Source organism: Mytilus edulis, chromosome 2, assembly GCF_963676685.1.
Source record: "Mytilus edulis chromosome 2, xbMytEdul2.2, whole genome shotgun sequence".
Taxonomy (NCBI): domain Eukaryota; kingdom Metazoa; phylum Mollusca; class Bivalvia; order Mytilida; family Mytilidae; genus Mytilus; species Mytilus edulis.
The window spans coordinates 99,715,966-99,737,172 of NC_092345.1; the positions used below are offsets into that span (position 1 = coordinate 99,715,966).

The window sequence follows — 21,207 nt, forward strand, 5'->3', positions numbered from 1 at the left end:
CTAAATTATGTAAAGATGGTGGTGATAGTTCATATATTTTTTTTTTAATCTTTCAATAGCTTTATAAATATTTTGATATGAGCGTCACTGATGAGTCTTATGTAGACGAAACGCGCGTCTGGCGTACTAAATTATAACCCTGGTACCTTTGATAACTATTTACACCACTGGGTCGATGCCACTACTGGTGAACGTTTCGTCCCCGAGGGTATCACCAACCCAGTAGTCAACACTAAAACGTTTAAGTGTTGACATGAATATCAATAATGTGTTCATTTTTATAAATTTTCTGTTTACAAAATTTTGAATTTTTCGAAAAACTAAGAATTTTCTTATCCCAGGCATAGCCTAAGCCGTAAACTTTTTGGAATTTTGAATCCTCAATGCTCTTCAACTTTGTGCTTGTTTGGCTTTATAAATATTTTGATATGAGCGTCACTGATGAGTCTTATGTACACGAAACGCGCGTCTGGCGTTCTAAATTATAATCCTGGTACGTTTGATATCAAACTATTTACGTATTATGCAAAAACGTCCAAATTTCAGTGATTTAACCTTTGCTCGTACAAACTATTCATCAAATTTAAAAAAAAAAAATAAGTTCCAAAATGTAACCTCAATAAAGAAACACATGTTTTATGGTACGTTATAGTGTTAGTTACGTTAGCAACAGCCAGAATTAAGGAAACTAAAAGAGGCTGGTGTGAAGGGTCGCACATCAGCCAAAGTATTGGACCCTAGTAGAACTTATCCCTTGGATGTAGACAAGAAAGAAACTGACTCTTTTAGCATGGAACTGTCAATTGTTTACACGGGGAAGATTGAAGGAAGACAGGTGGATATGTGAGTCGATACCAGTTCAGTTTATACACGGAGTAGTTTGTGCACGAGTGATAGGTACAAGCATGCAGCAGGTAGTAGCAAGGGACATCAAAAGGTCGTTTCACCAATAGAGAAAACACAACTTAGTATTTGTATTGGACAGGAAGTGGAAATACAGCTAGAAAGAAGCTAGGGACCTGGCACAGGAATCCATATTTGGGGTTGATTTTATGAGGGCATATAAATTGATTATAGACTTTGATACTATGGCATTGAAAACAAAAACAACAAAAAATTGATCAAAGAAAGGAAACGCAAATCTTGCGGATATCATAAAATCTGCAAAAACAGAAGTGATTTCTGCTGGTAGTTGTCTCAATGGCACTCATACCACATCTTCCTATATCTATGGACATGAAAAGATTATTGGCGGGAAATTTCTTGCTAAGGGCAGAGGAGAGATTATGACGACAAATTATGTCGGTATAATTGAATCAAAATTAAAGCAAACAAATGAGAAACCTGTACTGTTAGCGCGAAGCCTTGTAACGTTCCAAAACTTTACTGTATCATTGAGGGTAGCTTTTCCCAGTGAAGAAGTGACAGTCTACAAAAATACTACACAAGGGATTTTCTCCACGATTGTTGAGGTCTTTGATAAAGACATGGGTGTTTGTTGTGCGGTAAACAGTTCTACTGGGAGCAAGAACACATTTGATAATATTCATGTTAATCGCATTAGATCTTAGACAAAAAGAAAGACCCAATTCCCTATTAGAGGAATACAGGAACATTTATTTTCAAAGGGACCAGCTGATCTTTGTCAAACCTCATAAGTGAAACACCACATTGAAAGAGAGCGTAGTTGTCCTCTGAGACAAGGGATATGAAGTGTGCCTATACACAAACAAAAGAAATCAAAGATCACATCGACACCATGTTACAAGGAGAAATTATTCAGCCATCATGTAGCCATTAGGCAACTCTTGAGATTTGAGTTCCTAAGAAGGATGGTAGTACCAGGTTTTGTATTGATTATCGCCGGATAAATGCAGTCACTGAAAAGAATGCGTACCCATTACCACTGATAGACTAGACGTTGGATTGTCTTGCAGGGACCAAATTATTCTCTTCTCTTGATTTTGTTAGTGGTTAATAGCAGATAGAATTAGATGCTCTAAGCAGAGAGAAGAGTTCTTTTACAACCAACTGGGGACTGTGCGAGTTTAATGTCATACCGTTTGATCTCTGTGGGGCACCAAGCATATTCCAGAGACTGATGGAAATAGTTCTGGCGGGATTACAGTGGGACCTGTGCTTAGTTTACCTGGATGACATTATCATCTTTAGTCACCTTTTTGATGAACATTTAGTCAGACTCAAGGAGGTATTCAAAAGAATTCGAAGGGCACACTTGAAGTCAAATAAACTCATCATAGATACCAGGATTAAAACTTTATATTTACGACAGACGCACGTTTCCTCTACATAAGACTCATCTCACCAACTTGTTTCTTTATTATTATGAGGCTGACTTCATGCAGGAACTTCTTAGGAAGAAAGATAAGAAGTTAGCAATATCCTTTAACTCTACTTTCCGCTATATAGATGATGTTCTTTCACTAAACTATTCAAAATTTGGTGACTATGTGGAACGCATCTATCCAATCGAACTAGAGATAAAGGATACTACAGATACAGTTAAGTCGGCTTCATATCTTGACTTACATCTAGAAATTGACAATGAGGTTCGGTTGAAAACAATAATTTACGACAAAAGAGATGATTTCAGCTTTCCAATTGTGAACTTTCCATTTCTAAGTAGCAACATTCCAGCAGCACCTGCATACGGGGTATATATCTCCCAATTGATACGATATTCCCGTGCTTGCATTTCCTATCATGATTTTCTTGATAGAGGTTTGCTGCTCACAAGGAAGCTATTAAACCAAGAATTCCAAATGGTGAAGTTGAAATCATCCCTTCGTAAATTTTACGGACGCCATCACGAGTTGGTTGACCGTTATGGAATAACCGTTTCAAAAATGATATCGGATATGTTCCTTACGTCGTAACTACAATCCCCTTCCATTTCATGAATATGACCTACCGAATTAGACTATTTACCGGATTTGTAATCACATAAGCAACACGACGGGTGCCACACGTGGAGCAGGATCTGCTTACCCTTCCGGAGCACCTGAGATCACCCCTAGTTTTTGGTGGGGTTCGTGTTGTTTATTCTTTAGTTTTCTATGTTGTGTCGTGTGTACTATTGTTTTTCTGTTTGTCTTTTTTATTTTTAGCCATGGCGTTGTCAGTTTGTTTTAGAATTATGAGTTTGACTGTCCCTTTGGTATCTTTCGTCCCTCTTTTCTTTTCCAAATGTCATTTTTTTAAATCAAGAACAAGAATGTGTCCTTAGTACACGAATGCCCCACTCGTACTATCATTTTCTATGTTCAGTGGACCGTGATATTGGGGTTAAATCACTAATTTGGCATTAAAATTAGAAAGATCATATCATAGGGAACATGTAAACCAAGTTTGAAGTCGATTGGACTTCAACTTCATCAAAAGCTACCTCGACCAAAAACTTTAACCTGAAGCGGGACAGACGGACGAACGAACGAACGGACGGACGAACGAACGGACGGACGAACGAACGGACGGACGAACGGACGAACGGACGCACAGACCAGAAAACATAATGCCCCTCTACTATCGTAGGTGGGGCATAATTAATTGTTTATGTCATGTTATTTCGGAAAAAGGTAATGAACCCGATGAAGCAAAACCCAAAGCCGTTAAGGACTGGAACCCTTCCCTCCGAAATCTGCAACATAGGTTCAGCAGATTTTAGGATTCACCTCGTATTCTAGGCGATTTGTATGAAAAAAATATATTGCATCTACATTATACAAGCTCACTCAACAAAACACCATTTATTTGGACGAGGAGACTAACGACGGCACCTATTTTAGCTTTTCAGCACAGTGACTGTGAGTTCATACTTGCTTCTCATGTGAGTGATTTGGGAAAAGGCGCTGTCCTCTAACTGATCTAGAACTAAAAGGAAGTCGTCATAGCTTATTCGAGTCGAACATTGAGCAAATCGGAAAGGAACTACTGTACTACGAGAAAAGAGCTTTCAACATTAAAGTTTTTTTTAATTAAACAATGTCGTCATTATCTGTACGGCAAGAAATTTAGGGCATACACAGATCACAAAGCACTGGAATGGCTTTTCCTCTATGAAGGAACCGTAAGGACACACTGCTCGTTGGATCACACAGTTATCCGAGTATGAATTTTCTATAGAACACAGAGAAATTCAACGTCATAGAAATGCGTACGGAATGTCTAGAATACTTTGTCACAAGTGTGGTAATGATGATAATAATATCGCTACCTGTGCTGTAAATATGTCATTTAGTTATTCACAGAATAATACGACTAGGAGACCATTAGAATTGGTGAATACGTCAGATGGTTCTAGAACAGCATGTTGTAACTCTAGAATCACTGATACGCTATCAACGTTAAGATACCAGTCATCATATAACAGTTTCCAGACATTGGGAAAAGACGACCAGAATTCCTTGACGTTGAGGGGAAGAGTTGGTTTAAGACTTGTGGAGCAAATTTGACCAATTGTTATTGCACAATAAAATGTTATATATAAGATGGGAAGATACAAGAAAGAAGAACTTAAATTGAAGATGGTTGTGTACCATGTACATAAACTAATGAAATATTATACAACCTAAACACTAGGGGACATTTTGGAGTGTCAAAAACATTTGGAAAATTTTCTAAAAAGATGTTATTCTATCTCATTTTTATCGAGCTTGCAACTTTGGTCACAAAAGCGAGACATAGCGATCCTACATTCCGTCTTCGTCGTCAGAACACAAATGAAGCATACATTCTGTCTTGATTTATCTGCATTACTCGATCCCTAAGACAAATACACGAAAGAAGTTTAACACCCCTTAATACTCAAACAGAACACTATAGCCAACCATTTTATCCAAAACTTCAAACTTATGCCAAATGCTTTAGTGAAAAACTTTTTTGAAAGACTATAAATGAAAACCCAACTATATTATCTCCCCATAATGATAGAATGTTGAGAAGTTAACCAGAGTTATCTTACATTGATCACAGAGAGGGGCTAGCAAACAATTTTCAATTATAGATTAATTAACGTTAAAATATTTGTTTCCACTTTAAATGAATGTTACTTTATTCAAATAAAAGTACTTTGTTAGCTAAATCTACTAATTTTATTACTAACGAATGTAGAAAAGGTTTATATCCACTTCATTTGAGCTATGGTGGAGAGTGGTTTCATTAGTTATCATACCAAATCCCTTTTTTTAAATGTAATTTATGGTAACCAAAATTCCAGCACTAATAATTTAAGTGCATAGCGAGACGAACTAGGAAATGTAAACATTGTCAGATGGAGCCATGCAAAGGCAAAGAAAATTAAAAATAGTGAACGAAAAAATTTCCTTTTTGTCTATATTTTTTGTATAGAGTTTGACGTTCGAAACGGAAATATCTTAATATAGGAAAGGATTATTATTGCTGTTTATATAATAGATTTATGTGAAGTATATAAGTTCTTTTGGGTAAATTTAGACAGTATATATAGATCTATCTATGTAGATAGATTTGTATATTTTCAAGCAAAAATATCACGAAGATAATATGGTTAGTGTTGTAAAATGAATCGATTACATGAAACTAAGACAGGCAGATATTTACCATAAACTGCGATCTATAGCAACGGAGTTACAAGGCTACATGAGTAACAGCAAATACATTCGCACTTATATTTTCCCGAAGACCATATAATCAAAAAGGTTAACATTGTATGGGTAAAGATTGTGTGGAATTGTAATGTAAATAAACTCATCATAGATACCAGGATTAAATTGTGTATTTACGCCAGACGCGCGTTTCGTCTACAAAAGTATTTAAAAATTCCAAACCGTCGACTGAATTAAAAGAATAACCAAAGGGACGTGATTCATTAAGAACAAATTACACTACACACATAGTTAGTTCCAAATAAGTTTCAACTTATTTTTTATATAAAATTGCCGCCAATCAAGCATATGATACATATTATTTACTCAACTTTGTGAAACAGCAAAAAAGTCGTATTTATATAAGTAGCGGTGTATGTTGATTCTGCAGATGCTTTAGTGAAGGGATACAACTTAAAGTATTCGAGTGTTGGTGACATACATCAAATTCAGGAATTTTTTTAAACTCAGTTATGCCGTTTGGGGAAAAAAATATAATTATAGGCATTTTCTGTTTGAAGCGCTCTTTGTAAATGCATGCTAGAGGTTGCATGTAAGTTACAAAAGCGCGTCATGTTGTGTTTGTCGTTGTACGTTTCTCTGTGACGAATGTTCTAGCGTGTGTTTGTGCTGTATTTCTGTCACGTAGTGTTGCCATTTCAGCTATGTTTTTTAGCATTGTCATAAAGTGGGAGGTTTTTCTAACCATTGAACCAGGTTCAATCCCCATTTTCCTTAAAATGTCCTGTACCAAGTCAGAAATATGGCAGCTGTTTATATATAGTTCGTTTATATGTATGTTGGCGTTTGTTTTTGTTGCACTCCAGTGTTCCTGTTGTTCCTTTGTTTTCCTCTTATAGTTGATGTGTTTCTCTTGGTTTTAGGTGTAACCCGAATTTGTTTTCTCTCAATCAATATATGACCTTTGAACACCGGTATATTACTATTGCCTTTCTTTACATAGTTCTATGATTTGAATAAAATGCCTTTTAGAACTTCGCCAACCTCACATTTATAATTACATACAATATAATTACCGAGAAGCCTTGATTTATTTGTTATATTTTGTAAGCTATCCCAATGCAAGGATCCTATCATTAAATTGACCCTGAACCTGTTGACAGATCAGAGGCGGCGAATTTAAGGGGGGTTGTGTCTGGAAATGACTATTACTAAGGCAGATCACTTAGCTATATGAGTATAACAGGATAATGAATCAATACAAACAAAGGTAAAATAAGTTAAAGGTGAAGTTTAAAAAAGGTTTAATGAAAGTGGGCAGTATGAATAAAGGGATATGTTCAGTGTATGTCAATGAGATAGCAACGGTTGAACCCGGCCAAACACATTCTGTTAAAAGTCATTTGCTTTTATTCTGACACCTGCAACGGTAATAACAATATCCTGGGACAATCAATATCAGAGACAGTTAAATAGCACATGGTGTCTGAAGAAGAATAGAGAGCAAATTATCAATAAAGTCTTTCTACATGAATAGTCATTAGTATTATAGCAGTGTTCAGGAAACACATCACTGTAATAGATGAATTTTGGACGTAATATAAACTCAAGTAGCTATAAGGCTCAGGAAATGTACTATTCAATAACATTAAAAACCCAACGTGCAAAGCAGGTAAAGCTACTGCATGATGTAGGAACAAACGAGGTCAAAAGTACATACTGGTTTTCAACAGTGTTATAACAAATACCAAAGCTTCAAAACAGTTTAATTGTTAAGTCTGTCATTTCAATACTATTTAGAAGTTAACGTTCTCAATACCTTTGTACTTCTGTATTTTCTGTTGGCATAACAAAAGGTTTTTGTTTGGAGAAGAAAACAAAATATACTTTCCGTCCAAGAAAAAGCAAAAGTACTGTAAATACGCAAGATATCAAGGCAATCAGAAGACGCTGTTTTATGCTTAGCTTGCGATGGTCTGAAACAACAACTAAAAAGTTTATTGCGTGACAAATTTCACCATTGGAGGATATAAAACATCCATATGTTCCACTATAACTTGCCTGGATATACTTTAATGTCAACACTGTCAAATTACTCGATAAATGAGCGCCAAAGTTTGAGTCACCATTAGTAACTAGGGGAACTTTATTTGGTATAATCCAGTTTATTTTGGAATCCGCGGAAACATTACAGTTTTTGTGGAAACAATAAAATAAACGCGTTGTTCCAAAATCAATTGTTAATTTAGTTTGCTGAATGTCCGTTGAAGAATCAGCAACGTTTGTGATTAATATTTTACGATACAGTCCATTATGGCAGTTGTTTACGCTGGAACTCACAAGCTGACTATTCTCCGCGTCAGACAGCATTATTGACACAGTAAACCACAATAGTAACATTCCTAAAAACTATCACTGTTCTCTGCGTCAGATAGCATTACTGACACCCAATAGTAACATTCCTTCGAACTATGATATCTAAAATAAAAGAGTAAACATTCAAATATATATATGAAATTCATAACTATAAAACCCATGGTAATTCTCAATTGTTAAGGGCAGTACACATCTGAGTTGTCGTTTTTGACGAGTTATCTTATTTATGACAATTTTTTCGTGAAATAAAAATGGCACTCTTCAACATTAATTTATTTGATACTGGTTGATTGTAATGTAAGTGTTGATCAACTCGTCCCGAACATGGCGTGATATGCTCAAATTGACGTTTAACCAGCAACAGCTATCACTCCAATGGAATTGCGTGTTATTTATTAGTCTCTGATTGTGAATGATGGATTATGTCTTTGAAGGTTTTGCCAGCACTATATTACTGCCACCTATCAGAAGGTATCGTAAGCGCTTTGCTGTTTTAGTATACCGGATACAATTTCGATCATTATATATGTGTATATACATTGGTTAACACGATTACTATGACGAAAAGTTGTTTTTCACCGTCATATGTACTTGCCATTTTGCATGAGACACACATGGAAATGACTGAAAATGTCTGTTCAAAGTACCTGGCGAAACATACAATTTTGGATTACAACAAGAAAGGACGAAAGAAAAATAGATAAGTGTTGGAATAAATACAAATCTTTAAATGGTAATACAAAAAAGTAAGTACATAAACCTACCTACAACACTGCGATGTTCATTCCTGAATGGAGCTATCTTAATTAAGATAATATACATAACAATACACAGAGGTATATTCAAATGTCACAATGTACAATAACAAAGTAACATCAAAACATATTTCCTTTCCAATATCCAATTAACGTAATTACTTCAACTGTTATGTACTGTTAATGTACAACTGTATCTCGGATAAGTTGGATTACAGGTTTAATTTCAACTCAACTAGTAGAACAAGCTAATATAACTATTGAAGTTTTACATTCTAATTAATTTGAGTCTGTACCTTTCCAGTGAACAATTCTTAGAAACGTGATACTTCGTGTACTGATTACGATCTTTTCAAGCTAAGTCTAACACAATAGTAATGCCAATCTCAGTCTTGATATCCAAAGTTTCAGTAATCGAGAAACCCATCAAAAGAGCTGACACCAAAACGTTCATATTGAAAGTGTAATCAATAAAAAGATAAGACTACAAATACAAATGCTGCGTTCACATGCTATTAGACTGTTATCAATCAATTCATTACACCGGAAATGTAGACAAAAACTAATAGATTTTTTGGAGAACTACAGTTAAAATTTACGCAAGATTTTATGGTTTGTAAATTTGTAATAAATGAAGTTAAATCTTTACTCATCACTGAACTGTTGTTCGTTTCAATGATGATGTTTGCACATTTCACTTTAAAAATATTAATAAAGATTATCGCTGGTCATCTCAAAGAGAAAATCAATTAAGTCGAGATGACCAATGATAACCTGTTTATTGCTATTTTACCTATGACGACATTGTTAATTTCATTGACAACGGCTCTTGTGCCCTAAGTTTCTAGCGATAATTTTCATATCAATCTACTGTGCTGAGAAAGGAACTTATCAGTCAGTAAGGTCAATGAAAAATTTCGTAAAATTGCGATAATTTAAGTTATTTCCAATACTTAGAATAGCCCAAATGGGTTTAAAGAGCATATCATATCTTAATAAAGAACCGCATGTCAGATGGGAGTTCCGGAATTACCATATCTCTATACTCCAGTAGACTCTTGCTGAAACTTGACATGTCTTAATGAATCATAAAACAAAGTTATATGACCAATCTATCCCATTAAATTGCAAGTTATGTTCATCTTTTATTGGCTCTTTTCAGCACACATGTTTGACATACAACTTTAGTACATGAAGTCTATGTAAAGTGTAAAATGTACATTATTAATTTTAAATGTATTCACGTCTTCGGAAGATAAAAGGACTTGCTAAATTGCTTAAACACATGTGTTATATCTCTTCTTTGAAAAAAATATATCTTTATTACTCCATTTATTTCACTTGACTGGGCGGAGTTTAACCGATTCGCTCACAATAAACCAGTCCATCTATATGTTAGCGGCAATAAGTGAAATTAGGCATTAAGCTTAAATCCTAGGCAATAAGCTAACGCCTAGGCATTAAGTTATTGCCTGAAATTTTCAGGCATTAAGCTTATTACCTGAAATCTTATGATGATTATTCATCCTATTTCCGAACATAATTTTAGGCAATAAGTGAAATCTGGAATTAATGCATATTTGGTGATTTATTCTTGATATAAAGGAGTTACTTAATTTATTTCTAATATATCATGTGTAAATATACATTCATTTGACAGATCTTCAAATTAAGTAAGTTTATTTAGTAATTTTAGCAGTTAAAAAACAGAATTTACACATACTTTTTTCATGTTTTTGTGATATTACAAAATATTAAAAAGATTTAAAAAAGTGATTGTTATAATCCAATTAAACAAGGGGGAGATTCTTTAAATTAATTTTAATATTTATTTGAAAATTTTTTCACTTCAATGTAGTCGAGCTGATTTATACTGGTCAAAAGTAGACAAAATTAAAATGTGTTTTTCTTGCTCACACCATTTTTCATTTTTTTTTATAGGATAAGTAAGTTTTCTTTATTAACAGTTTCACAACTTTTTATCAAGTTTTCATATTTTTAGATTATTATTTTAATATAGATAACATATCTTATTAGTGATTTTATTTCCAGTCTCTTGTGGAGTGTTGTGACACTTCCATTTCAGCTCCCTGAAAGCATGATTTTACTGATTATATGTAAAATTTTAACTATTTGCAGTTAGTTTGTTCAATTCTAATATAAAACGTAGTTACATTATTTACTTATGTTTTGTTTCATATAGTTTACAATGTACAAATTATTATAATTTAAAACTAATATTTATTTTCTGATAATTAGTCGGTTTTTAAATTAAAGTTGTTGGTTAAATTTGATACAATATTAATTTTTTTCATTTGCTATTTTTTTTACGTCAATACACGGTTAGGACATCCTAGCTAAGATAATCATCAGATAGCTTCAAAGTGCATGCTGAGACATGTCGTAAGTCGTTCCTAATTTTATCATAATTTCTGTCCTAGGAATATCTTATAGGATCGATCTTAGGACAGTTTCGATAAACAGGCCCCAGTTCTCATAATGTTATTATTTTACAAATATATTGTTATTTAAATGAATAAATGTCTTTTATTTATTTGCATTTATGTTTTAGGCATTAAGCTTAATGCCTGCACATATTTTTCAGGATTTAAGCTTAATACCTAGGATTTAAGACTAATGCCTAACATCATTTAGGCAATAGACTTACTGCCTAGGCGTTAGCTTATTGCCTAGGATTTAAGCTTAATGCCTAATTTCACTTATTGCCGCTAACAATTTTGATAGATGTTTTAGGATAAACTCATCAATGAAGTGTCCAGTCATTGTTTTGTAAATTCCTTTGATGACACTGATAGTTGATTAGAAATCAGTAATAATTATAACGGCAATCAAATTTATCACACACATCTTCAAATATACTGTCCTTATGCAAATTAAAACGTAAGCTCCGCCCGATCAGGTGAAATAACATTGGTAATACACATAACAATCATTGTATAGATCATACATATATGACTTTAACCACGAAAACATTTGTTAATGAACATGATGTCATGATGAACCAAATGTATCAGACTCATCACATTATAGTGGAAAGAATTTGACCTCATTATGAAAACGAGGTGAAAGCAAGATAACAACTCAGTTCATTCATTTTTACTCCAAAAAAAACCCACCACATTATTAAAAAGTATAATGGTACACTTGCACATTTTAGAGCTACATTTCAACGTCAGTATATTGTACCATAGTAGACAACCTATATTCATCTTATAATATATAAGTTTTAGAGTTTAGAGTTTTAGCAGCATTGGTTTGTACAGCACCAGTTCAAAACTTCAACTACCACTGGTTTCTATTACAGAGGAGTTTAATGTCAACAAAACCAGACGTCATGATATTAAGGGACGACAAAGTGAAAGAGGCAAATGTTGAGGTCAGGACAGGAAGGAAAAGGGTGACCAAGAGCGCTGTTGAAGATGCAGAGAGCCCATTGAGACATCGAGACATAGTGTGAGTGGTTATATCAGTAAGACTTGGTTTTGGCAACATTCAGCAACCATTATGGCAGTCAGCAGACGCAAGACATAGAAGGGAACTTGTTCAGCAAGAAGTTCGTCGTGGGGAAGAGGAAGATCGACAAGTTAGAGCCGTCAGTATGAAACAACAAGGACAATATATGAAATCGGAGATGGCAAGACAAAGAAAGATCAGTTGGAACGCGCTGGGGAGAATGGACGGACAATAAGTTTCCTTCTTATATCAGTATACTACGCACTACCAACACCCTCAAACCAAACAATATGGAAACTGATTGAAGACCCTAGTTGTAAGTTGTGTGGTAAGCCAGCAAATCTAGACCATATTTTGTCATCTTGCAGGACAGCTCTGAAGGATGGCAAATATACATGGCGCCATGACCAGGTCCTTCGAGAGATGGCAGCAGTCTTGGACACAAATGTAGAGGAGGAAGAAGACTAAGATGGAGAAGGGACCAAAGTTCATCAACTTCAAGGGAGGTGGAGAGTCATTCAAAAACACATACAGCAAAGCCAGTCATATCCTAGCAACAGCAAATGACTTAGGAGATGCAAGCAGACGTTGGGGGAAAAGACCATCTTCCCAAAAGAGATTTTAACGAGGCATGCCTTTTAACAACAACCATCAGACCAGACATTGTGCTGTGGTCCAGAATCAGCAGACATGTCATACTTGTAGAGCTGACAGTGCCATGGAAATCAAGACTGGAAGAAGCCCATAAGAGAAAACTAGCGAAGTACCAGGAATTGGTAACAGACATCCAAGAAAAGAATTGGGGCATATGGTATTTTCCAGTGGAGGTAGGATGTAGAGGCTTTGTTTCTCAAACTTTTTGGAGAGCCTTGGGGTCCCTAGGACTAACTGGGCCAGTAAGAAGCTTGGTAGGAAAAGTTGGAAGACAGGCAGAGGAAGCTTCTAGATGGGTATGGAGGAAGAGCAGTGGAAGAGCTAGCTGGTTCCTAGATGAGCCTGATGAACTCAGCCGGCGCACCCCCTGGAGATTGTCGTTGACAGCGCCGAAACAGTCGAGGAGAGGGGATCCAACTGAGCAGTGAAAACACTGTATTTAAGGTATTAACGGAGTAATTCTCCGGTTATAATATGTTTACCAACATCAAACGAAAAGAATGGACCATATATAGTTTTTTACACTTACCATTTGTGAGTCAAGAGTGCACACCCTGAAATACCTCGCCTTCTTTACTAACCATTGATATTTTTTTATAGTCCTAAAGATAAAGCTTTACTACAACTATCACATAAACTTAACATGATCCCAGAAAATGAGGTCAAGGACTCAAGGTCATATAAACAGAAGGAGAAGTACATGTACACCTTACAATCATTCAATACACTAAATAGAGTTGACCTATTGCTTTTAGTTTCTAAGAAACAGGACCTACAAAGAAAACCTAAACATTGAGGTTAAGGTCATACCTGCCATTTGAATGTATACCTTACAACCATTCCGTACACCAAATATAGTAGACCTATTGTATAGTATCAGAAAATCGGACCAAAACACAAAAACTTTAACCATTGAACCATGAAAATAAGGTCAAGGTTAGATGACAAGCTGCCAGTTGGACATGTACACCTTACAATCCTTTCATACACCAACTATACTACGGTACCTATTGCCTGTAGTATTTGAGTTATGGACTTGACCACCAAACCTTAACTGCGTTCACTGATCCATGAAATGAGGTCGAGAACATGTGAAAACTGTCTGAAGTGAATGAGGACCTTGCAAGGTACGCACATACCAAATAAAGTTATCCTATTACTCATAATCGGAGAGAAATTAAAATTACAAAAAAATTCTAAGTACTGAACAATAAACATTATTCCTGTCACATTTTGTCTAGGTTGGTTTAAGGTAGTCTGAAGATCAACATAAAATGAAGATTTACCATATTAGGTCAATGGATTTTTGTACTAGTAAATGGTTTGAAGATTAATGTTATTTGACTCTTGATAACATTTTACTGTACTCTACTTTCACCAAAATGTCTTGCAGCTACTGTGTTCTTGTCCTATGATTTTACTGGGGTTCCATTATTACTCTGTGGTACAATTTTTTTGTTGATTTCATGGGTACCTGTGAGGAGCCTGTAGTTCTGTTGTTGTTGTTGGTTAATGTCTGTCATATTTGTTTTTTGTGAACTGTTTTGTAATAAATTAGTCTATTAGTTTTCTCAATTGAATTGTTTCATATTTTTCAAGTATGGGCCTTTTATATCCGACCTTACGGTTTCCTATAATTGATTACTTCCACTTATTTTGAACTTTGGTGGATTGTTGTCTCATTGGCAATCATACCAATGTTCAATGAAAAACAAATATTCTTTAGACTTGTATTCAGAGTTTTTTATGAAGCCATGAAGGTATTGGTGTGTTAAAATTACACAGACTTGTCTTAAATGCTATTTTGATTCTGAAAATCATTTCACTCACTAATAAAATCTTTTAGCTGAAGTAGCACAAAACAATCTAGCTCTCTAGAACTGGTGCCATTAAGATACTTCTGATATAGTAATATCAAAGCCTGAGATACATCGTTTCTTAATTAAATCACATTACAAGAAGAATAAAAGAAAATAGATATTATTATTTTAAAACATGATAAAGACATATGTATATATATATTAGTGTAATAATTTACTTTTCGGTTGGAGAATGGCATCGTTGTTTTAATGTATCTACGACAGATGAAGTTAATTCTGATAAATGTTGATGAATTCTAAATATATCCTGAGTTTTCAAGTCCTTCATGTTCTCAGTTTTACACTGTTCAACTAAACTTTGTAATGTTGACATCATAGAAATTTTGTCAACAGATTTTTGTTCTGGATCAGTTTTCAGTCCACTAGATGTGCCTGCTGTAACTGGAACTGACACCATTGTTTCTGCTGTAACGGGATCTGACACCATTGTTTCCATGTCATCTGTGGTGGGTAATGTATGATCACTAGTATGTAAAATAGTTTGAATTTCAATGTCTGCTTTATTCAGATTAGATACTGATTTGTCACCAGTTATACTGTCTGCATTATCCACTGTAGATTTATCATCTTTTAGTTCAATAGGTATTTCTGCTATTGAAACTCCACCGTCAGCTTGCATGTTTTGTAAATCTGATGTTGAACCTTTGTTGTCAGCCATATTGTTTTTTAAATCTGCTGTTGAAACTTTGCTGTCAGCTTGTGTTCTTTGTAAATCTGGTGTTGAAACTTTGCTGTCAGCTTGTGTTCTTCGTAAATCTGATGTTGAAACTTTGCTGTCAGCTTGTGTTCTTTGTAAATCGGGTGTTGAAATTTTGGTGTCAGCCATATTGTTTTTTAAATCTGCTGTTGAAACTTTGCTGTCAGCTTGTGTTCTTTGTAAATCAGGTGTTGAAACTTTGCTGTCAGCCTTATTGTTTTGTAAATCTGCTTCTGAAACTTTGGTTTCAGTCTGATTTTTTGGTAAATCTGTTGTTAAGTCCTGAATATCTGCTTTATCTACCTTCTGTTCCTCTTTAGCATTTCCTGAGAAAAAAAAACCAGTAGAAAAATAAGAAAGGGTAGTTTCATTGCAAATGAGACAACTATCTACCAGAGACCAAATAACATAGAAGTGAGGAACTTCAAGCAAGTTTTTACCCTTCAAAAAACCTTTGCTTTAAATATATTAATATAATATTGAAACATAAGCAAGCACAATGTCTAGCCAGCTTTACTAATTATGACTGAATTATATGTCAAAGAAATGTCATAAATTCGATAATGAAGTAATTTCTGGATAACCATATAAGGCATTTATTACACCCATTCTTTTGACCAGTAATGAGAAAATGCAAAAAAAATAATGATCATTAAACATGCAATTAAAGTCAAAGTCAGGTGCCCCCTGTCAGTACATACATGCACACCTTCTATGGACAAATATAAATAAATAAATGACCTTTTATTCAAAGTATTTTAGATAATGACATGAACATAAAAAGGTTATGTTGATCAATGAACTAGGTAAATGATATTAAGGTAAGTTGTAACAACAAGTTGACATGCACACCTCACAATGATTATTTAGATAACATCTTGTTGACATTTTACTAATAACAAAGAAATGGATCACTTTGAACAATAACATGCTTTCAATATTTGTTTCAAATATGTGTTTTTATATAATTCCTGTTCATTTATCATTATTTTTTGTTTATATCACAAATGTGAACCTTGGGTTGACATTCTGTCTCTTTGTCTCTCATACCACTCAAAAGTATTTTTATTTCATACTTATTTTCCGGAAAATATACGTTTCCTACGTATTTGGTTTAATCTTTGAAAATTCATATTTCCGGTTTGCTTGCAGATTTGTAAACATAAAATTTTTATTATTTATATCCATAGGTAACTAGTTTTACACATGAGATTTACACAAAAACAACTGACAAATGGTTGCAATAGTAAAGGGTGTCCCATACATTTATTATCATAACTATAGTATTACCAGAATCTTAAACATAGAGAATATAAATATGTTTCTCACTTCTACACTCGTAAATTGAAATTTAAGTCGAGTTTACAAATTTCTGTCTAGCATATTCTATAGATTAGTCTAGTCAATATCACTGCGCATTATTCAATTTTGTCTGAAATGCAAGCTAAATAGTATCCTACTTTTATTTATTTTTCTTTTGTTTTGTTTTGTTTTCTACATTTCACAGTCTCACAATTTACAATTACTGCCCACATCTTTGTAACTGTAAAACAAAGATTATTGCATGAACACAGACCTTGCTAAAAAAAATCAACAGTATCACAATATAAGTGATAATTGATATCGTTAACATTTGTTATTTATCAATGTTTTCCTATTGTATATATGTTATGTACATGTATGTTTTGTGTTGTACTTTATTTCGTCTAGTTTTGAGTGTCCTGTTAATCAATGCATATGCCAGCTTTTGGTTTCGAAGGTCTGTCCAAAGTGTACATCATGTGCTTATGTTTCACTATATATTCATTATAAGTTTTGATAGTTTTGACTGATCAATGTTTTTAACATTAATCTGTAAATTTGTAAACTATAATATTAATCACAAAATAATCCTCCCTATAATCATAAAAAATGTTTTTTTCCTCAGTAATATTATACAGTTTTTGTTACTGGTTGCTGGAATTGAGCAAAATCCAGGTCCAGATCAGAGTAACAAAAAGAATTTGAAAATAGTACACAATAATGTGTGTAGCTTACTTCCTAAGTTAGATCTCATTAACAATGAACTACATGAGTATGACATTATTTGTATATCAGAATCTCATCTTGACAAGTCAATTACCGATGACCAAATTAAATTAAATGGGTTTCATAAGCCTATAAGGTTAGATAGAAATAGACATGGTGGAGGCGTGACCATTTATGTGAAAAATAGTCTACATTTTATTATACAGAATGACATATCTGTAAGCAATCTTGAGTTGCTTTGGGTTGAAGTGAGGAATTATAGTAATGAAAAATTTTTAGTTGGTGTTTTATACCGGCCTCCTAACTCTAATTCTAATATATGGGACTTATTTATTGAGTCAGTAGATAAAGCACTTGATTGTAATTTGCCAATTTTCCTTTGTGGTGATTTCAATTGTGATATGATGTCAAACACAAGTAACTCTTTTAAAAAGTTACTTAACCGTTTAAACTTAGAAAATGTTGTTTGGGAGCCTACCAACTTTACAACCCAAACTGGAACTTGTATTGATTTATGTGTGACTAATCGCAAGAACTTAATTAAATCAGTAACTGTTCTTACACCGATATGCAGTTCTCATTCTCCTGTTTCAGTCGAAATTTCATTTAAAACTTTTAAACAACACTCGTTTAAAAGACAAATTCGTGATTTTAAGCGTGCAGATTATGAAGGTCTTAAAAACCAGTTGAATGATACTGACTGGGATGATGTTGTTTTTAATTCAAATAATATAAATGATGTTTATATGAACTTTGTCAGAACATTAGAAAGTACTGTAAATAGATATATACCTACTAAAACTATTACAGTAAGACCAAATGATAAACCTTTTATGAACAACTTAATAAGAAACAAGATAAGACATCGTAATAGAATTCACCACAAAGCGAAAACTTCAAATAATCCAGATCACTGGAAAAAATTTAGAGAAATTCGTAATGAAATTATCAGCTTAGTTAGAAAGGCAAAAGAAGATTATAAGTGCAAACTGACATCTCAACTTATTGACAAAAATATTCCTCCTGGTAAATGGTGGCGCATTGCCAAGTCTGTATCAAATTTTACTAAAAATAGAGAGTCCCCCCCTTTTTTGGAACATGATGGCCAAATTTTTATTCATCCATTGGACAAATCAGAGATCCTGAACAATCATTTTGCTAATATAGCTAATATTGATACAGAACCAGAAATTCCGGATAATAACGAGCCTCCTCCATGTCATTTAAATAAATTTGTCATCACTGAGAAAGAAATTTTAGATCAGTTAAAAATCTTGAATGTTAACAAACCAGCTGGACCTGACGGTATCAGTCCTAGAATTTTAAAAGAGGTTGCTAGCTTTATTTCTAAACCATTAACTAAGTTATTTAATATGTCTCTATCAGTCAAACAGGTTCCACTGTTATGGAAAATTGCACATGTTAATCCTATTTTTAAAGGAAAAGGTAGTCCACATTCAGCTCTAAACTATCGTCCAATATCTGTTACTAGTATTGTTTGTAAGATTATGGAAAAAGTTCTATTTAAACATTTATATAATTATATGAGAAGTAACAACCTTTTGTCAAAGTTTCAATCTGGATTCCAGCCAGGTGACTCTACTGTTAATCAGTTAATTGAAATATATCATAAAATTATTAGTAATATGGATAGTGGGAGGGATGTAAGGTTTGTATTTTGTGATGTATCTAGAGCTTTCGATAAAGTTTGGCATAAAGGACTTTTATTTAAACTTAAACAATCTGGCATAAATGATCAGCTCTTATCTTGGATAGAAAGCTATCTTTCAGATCGTCAACAAAAGGTCGTTTCAGAAGGTTTTTCTTCAACTCTAAAAAGTATACATGCAGGTGTCCCCCAGGGATCAGTTTTAGGACCCTTTCTGTTTCTTATTTATATAAATGATATAGTAAATGACATTTCTAATGATATTAGACTTTTTGCAGATGACACCTCTTTATTTGTTATAGTAGATGATGATCCTGCTGTAGCAGCTGCTTCTTTGACTGATGACTTGGATGTTATCTCAAATTGGGCAAAATCATGGGCTGTTCAATTTAACTCTAAGAAAACCAAAAATATTGTATTTACAAGAAGGGAAAGGGAACACCCACCTGTATTTTTTGGGATAAATGGGGAAGAGGTAGAGAAAATAAATATTCACTGTCATCTTGGGATAACATTTCAGTCATCAGCTTCATGGAACTCACATATTGATATTATTTATAAAAAAGCATGCTCTCGTCTATCCGTGCTTCGTCAAGTTAAGCATTTATTAGATAGGAGTTCACTTATACGTATTTATTATGCTTTTGTTAGACCTATATTAGAGTATGGGGATGTTGTATGGGGCAATTGCTCCCAGCACGAGTCTGAGCTTCTTGAAAATATTCAGATAGAAGCCGCTAGAATAATTACAGGTTTACGACGTAATTCCTCCAGACAAAAACTTTATATTGAATTAGGTTTAGAAACTCTGGAGAATAGACGTAACAAACATAAGCTTGTACTATTCTATAAAATATTAAATGGGATGACACCTGCATACTTATATGAGTTAGTCCAGCCATATCTTCCCAGACAAACCCCTTATACTTTGAGGAATGAAAATAACACTTTTCATCCGCCGCTTGCTAGAACTAGCTCTTATTTCAATAGTTTCATTCCTTCCACTATAAGACTTTGGAACAGTCTTCCTTTGAGTTTACAAAAATCCCCAAGTTTGGGTATATTTAGAAGTGGACTGGAACAGTTTTATAGGACTGATGATATATTTAAACCCTTCAACTATGGGATAAGGAAACTTAATATAAGTCATTGTCAACTCAGAAATAATGCTAGCAACCTAAAATCTCATCTGTTTAATCAATTCTTATCCGAGAACACTTTTTGTGCAAACTGTAATCACCCTGTTGAGGATAACAAACATTTCTTTTTCATTTGCCCTAAGTACAATGATGTAAGACAGATCCTTCTTGATTCCATTAACTCCATTGCTGATAATGTTGATATAAATATTGAATTATTACTTTTTGGAAACAGATTATTTTCATATGATATGAATATTGCTATTTTTAAATCTGTTCATAAATATATCAGTGACACTCAACGTTTTGTTTGAAACTAACTTATTTTTTGTTTCATTTAGTTTTATTTTTTATTTTTTTTTCCTCCACTTAAACATTAATTCATTTAATCCACTAAGCAAGCTTAGTGTCTCTTTCAAGCCATATATATATATTTCTAATGACTTATAAAGGATATTTACATGTTTCAAGGTTCTTAAATACATGATGAGTAATTGCCTATATACTTAAATATACTTTGCATTTAGTAAGTAACACTGTAAACATATATTTGCTCGTGTGTGCTCATAAGTAGCATGCATGTTCCACTACATGTATATTGCATTATTTTAATACAGTTGTTATAATTGAATTATACCTTGAACATGTAATATGGAGAGAGCTTTTATAGGCTGTGCCTGTTGCTCAATCCTTTTCATATCTTAATGAATAAAATATGTTTAAAATCAAATCAAATCAAAATCAAATGGATCCAAATGTGAAATGAGAGGTCAAGATGACAATGATTCTATAGATTAATTACATCTGAACATGAATTACAGTAAATCAGTGTCCACTCTATTTCTAAATTTAAGAAAGAATTAAAAAACAACAGTCCATTAAGTAAAATTGAAACGTTTTTATATTCAAGGAAACTGAATATTATCTTAACG

General features: G+C 33.7%; 2 protein-coding genes and 1 long non-coding RNA gene across 3 annotated transcripts in view; 1 reads left to right on the forward strand and 2 right to left on the reverse strand.

Moving 5' to 3' along the window:
- Nucleotides 1-7,352: 7,352 nt before the first annotated feature.
- On the reverse strand, nucleotides 7,353-9,241 carry LOC139513664 (uncharacterized). Its single transcript, XR_011662495.1, has 2 exons — nucleotides 8,744-9,241; nucleotides 7,353-8,081 (listed from the first exon to the last, which is right to left on the reverse strand). It is a non-coding gene; the product is annotated as an uncharacterized lncRNA (long non-coding RNA).
- Nucleotides 9,242-12,783: 3,542 nt separating this feature from the next.
- On the forward strand, nucleotides 12,784-13,290 carry LOC139511120 (uncharacterized). The gene has a single exon (XM_071297693.1). It carries the CDS (start codon nucleotides 12,784-12,786, stop codon nucleotides 13,288-13,290), a length of 507 nt encoding a protein of 168 aa, XP_071153794.1.
- A 1,536-nt stretch (nucleotides 13,291-14,826) lies between these two features.
- Nucleotides 14,827-21,207, reverse strand: part of LOC139513665 (telomere-associated protein RIF1-like) — a 55,197-nt gene continuing 48,816 nt past the window's right edge. Inside the window, exon 33 of the mRNA XM_071302360.1 lies at nucleotides 14,827-15,765. Within this exon, the coding sequence (XP_071158461.1) occupies nucleotides 14,897-15,765 (869 nt within the window). The 3' untranslated portion in view covers nucleotides 14,827-14,896. The remainder of the gene's footprint in view (nucleotides 15,766-21,207) is intronic.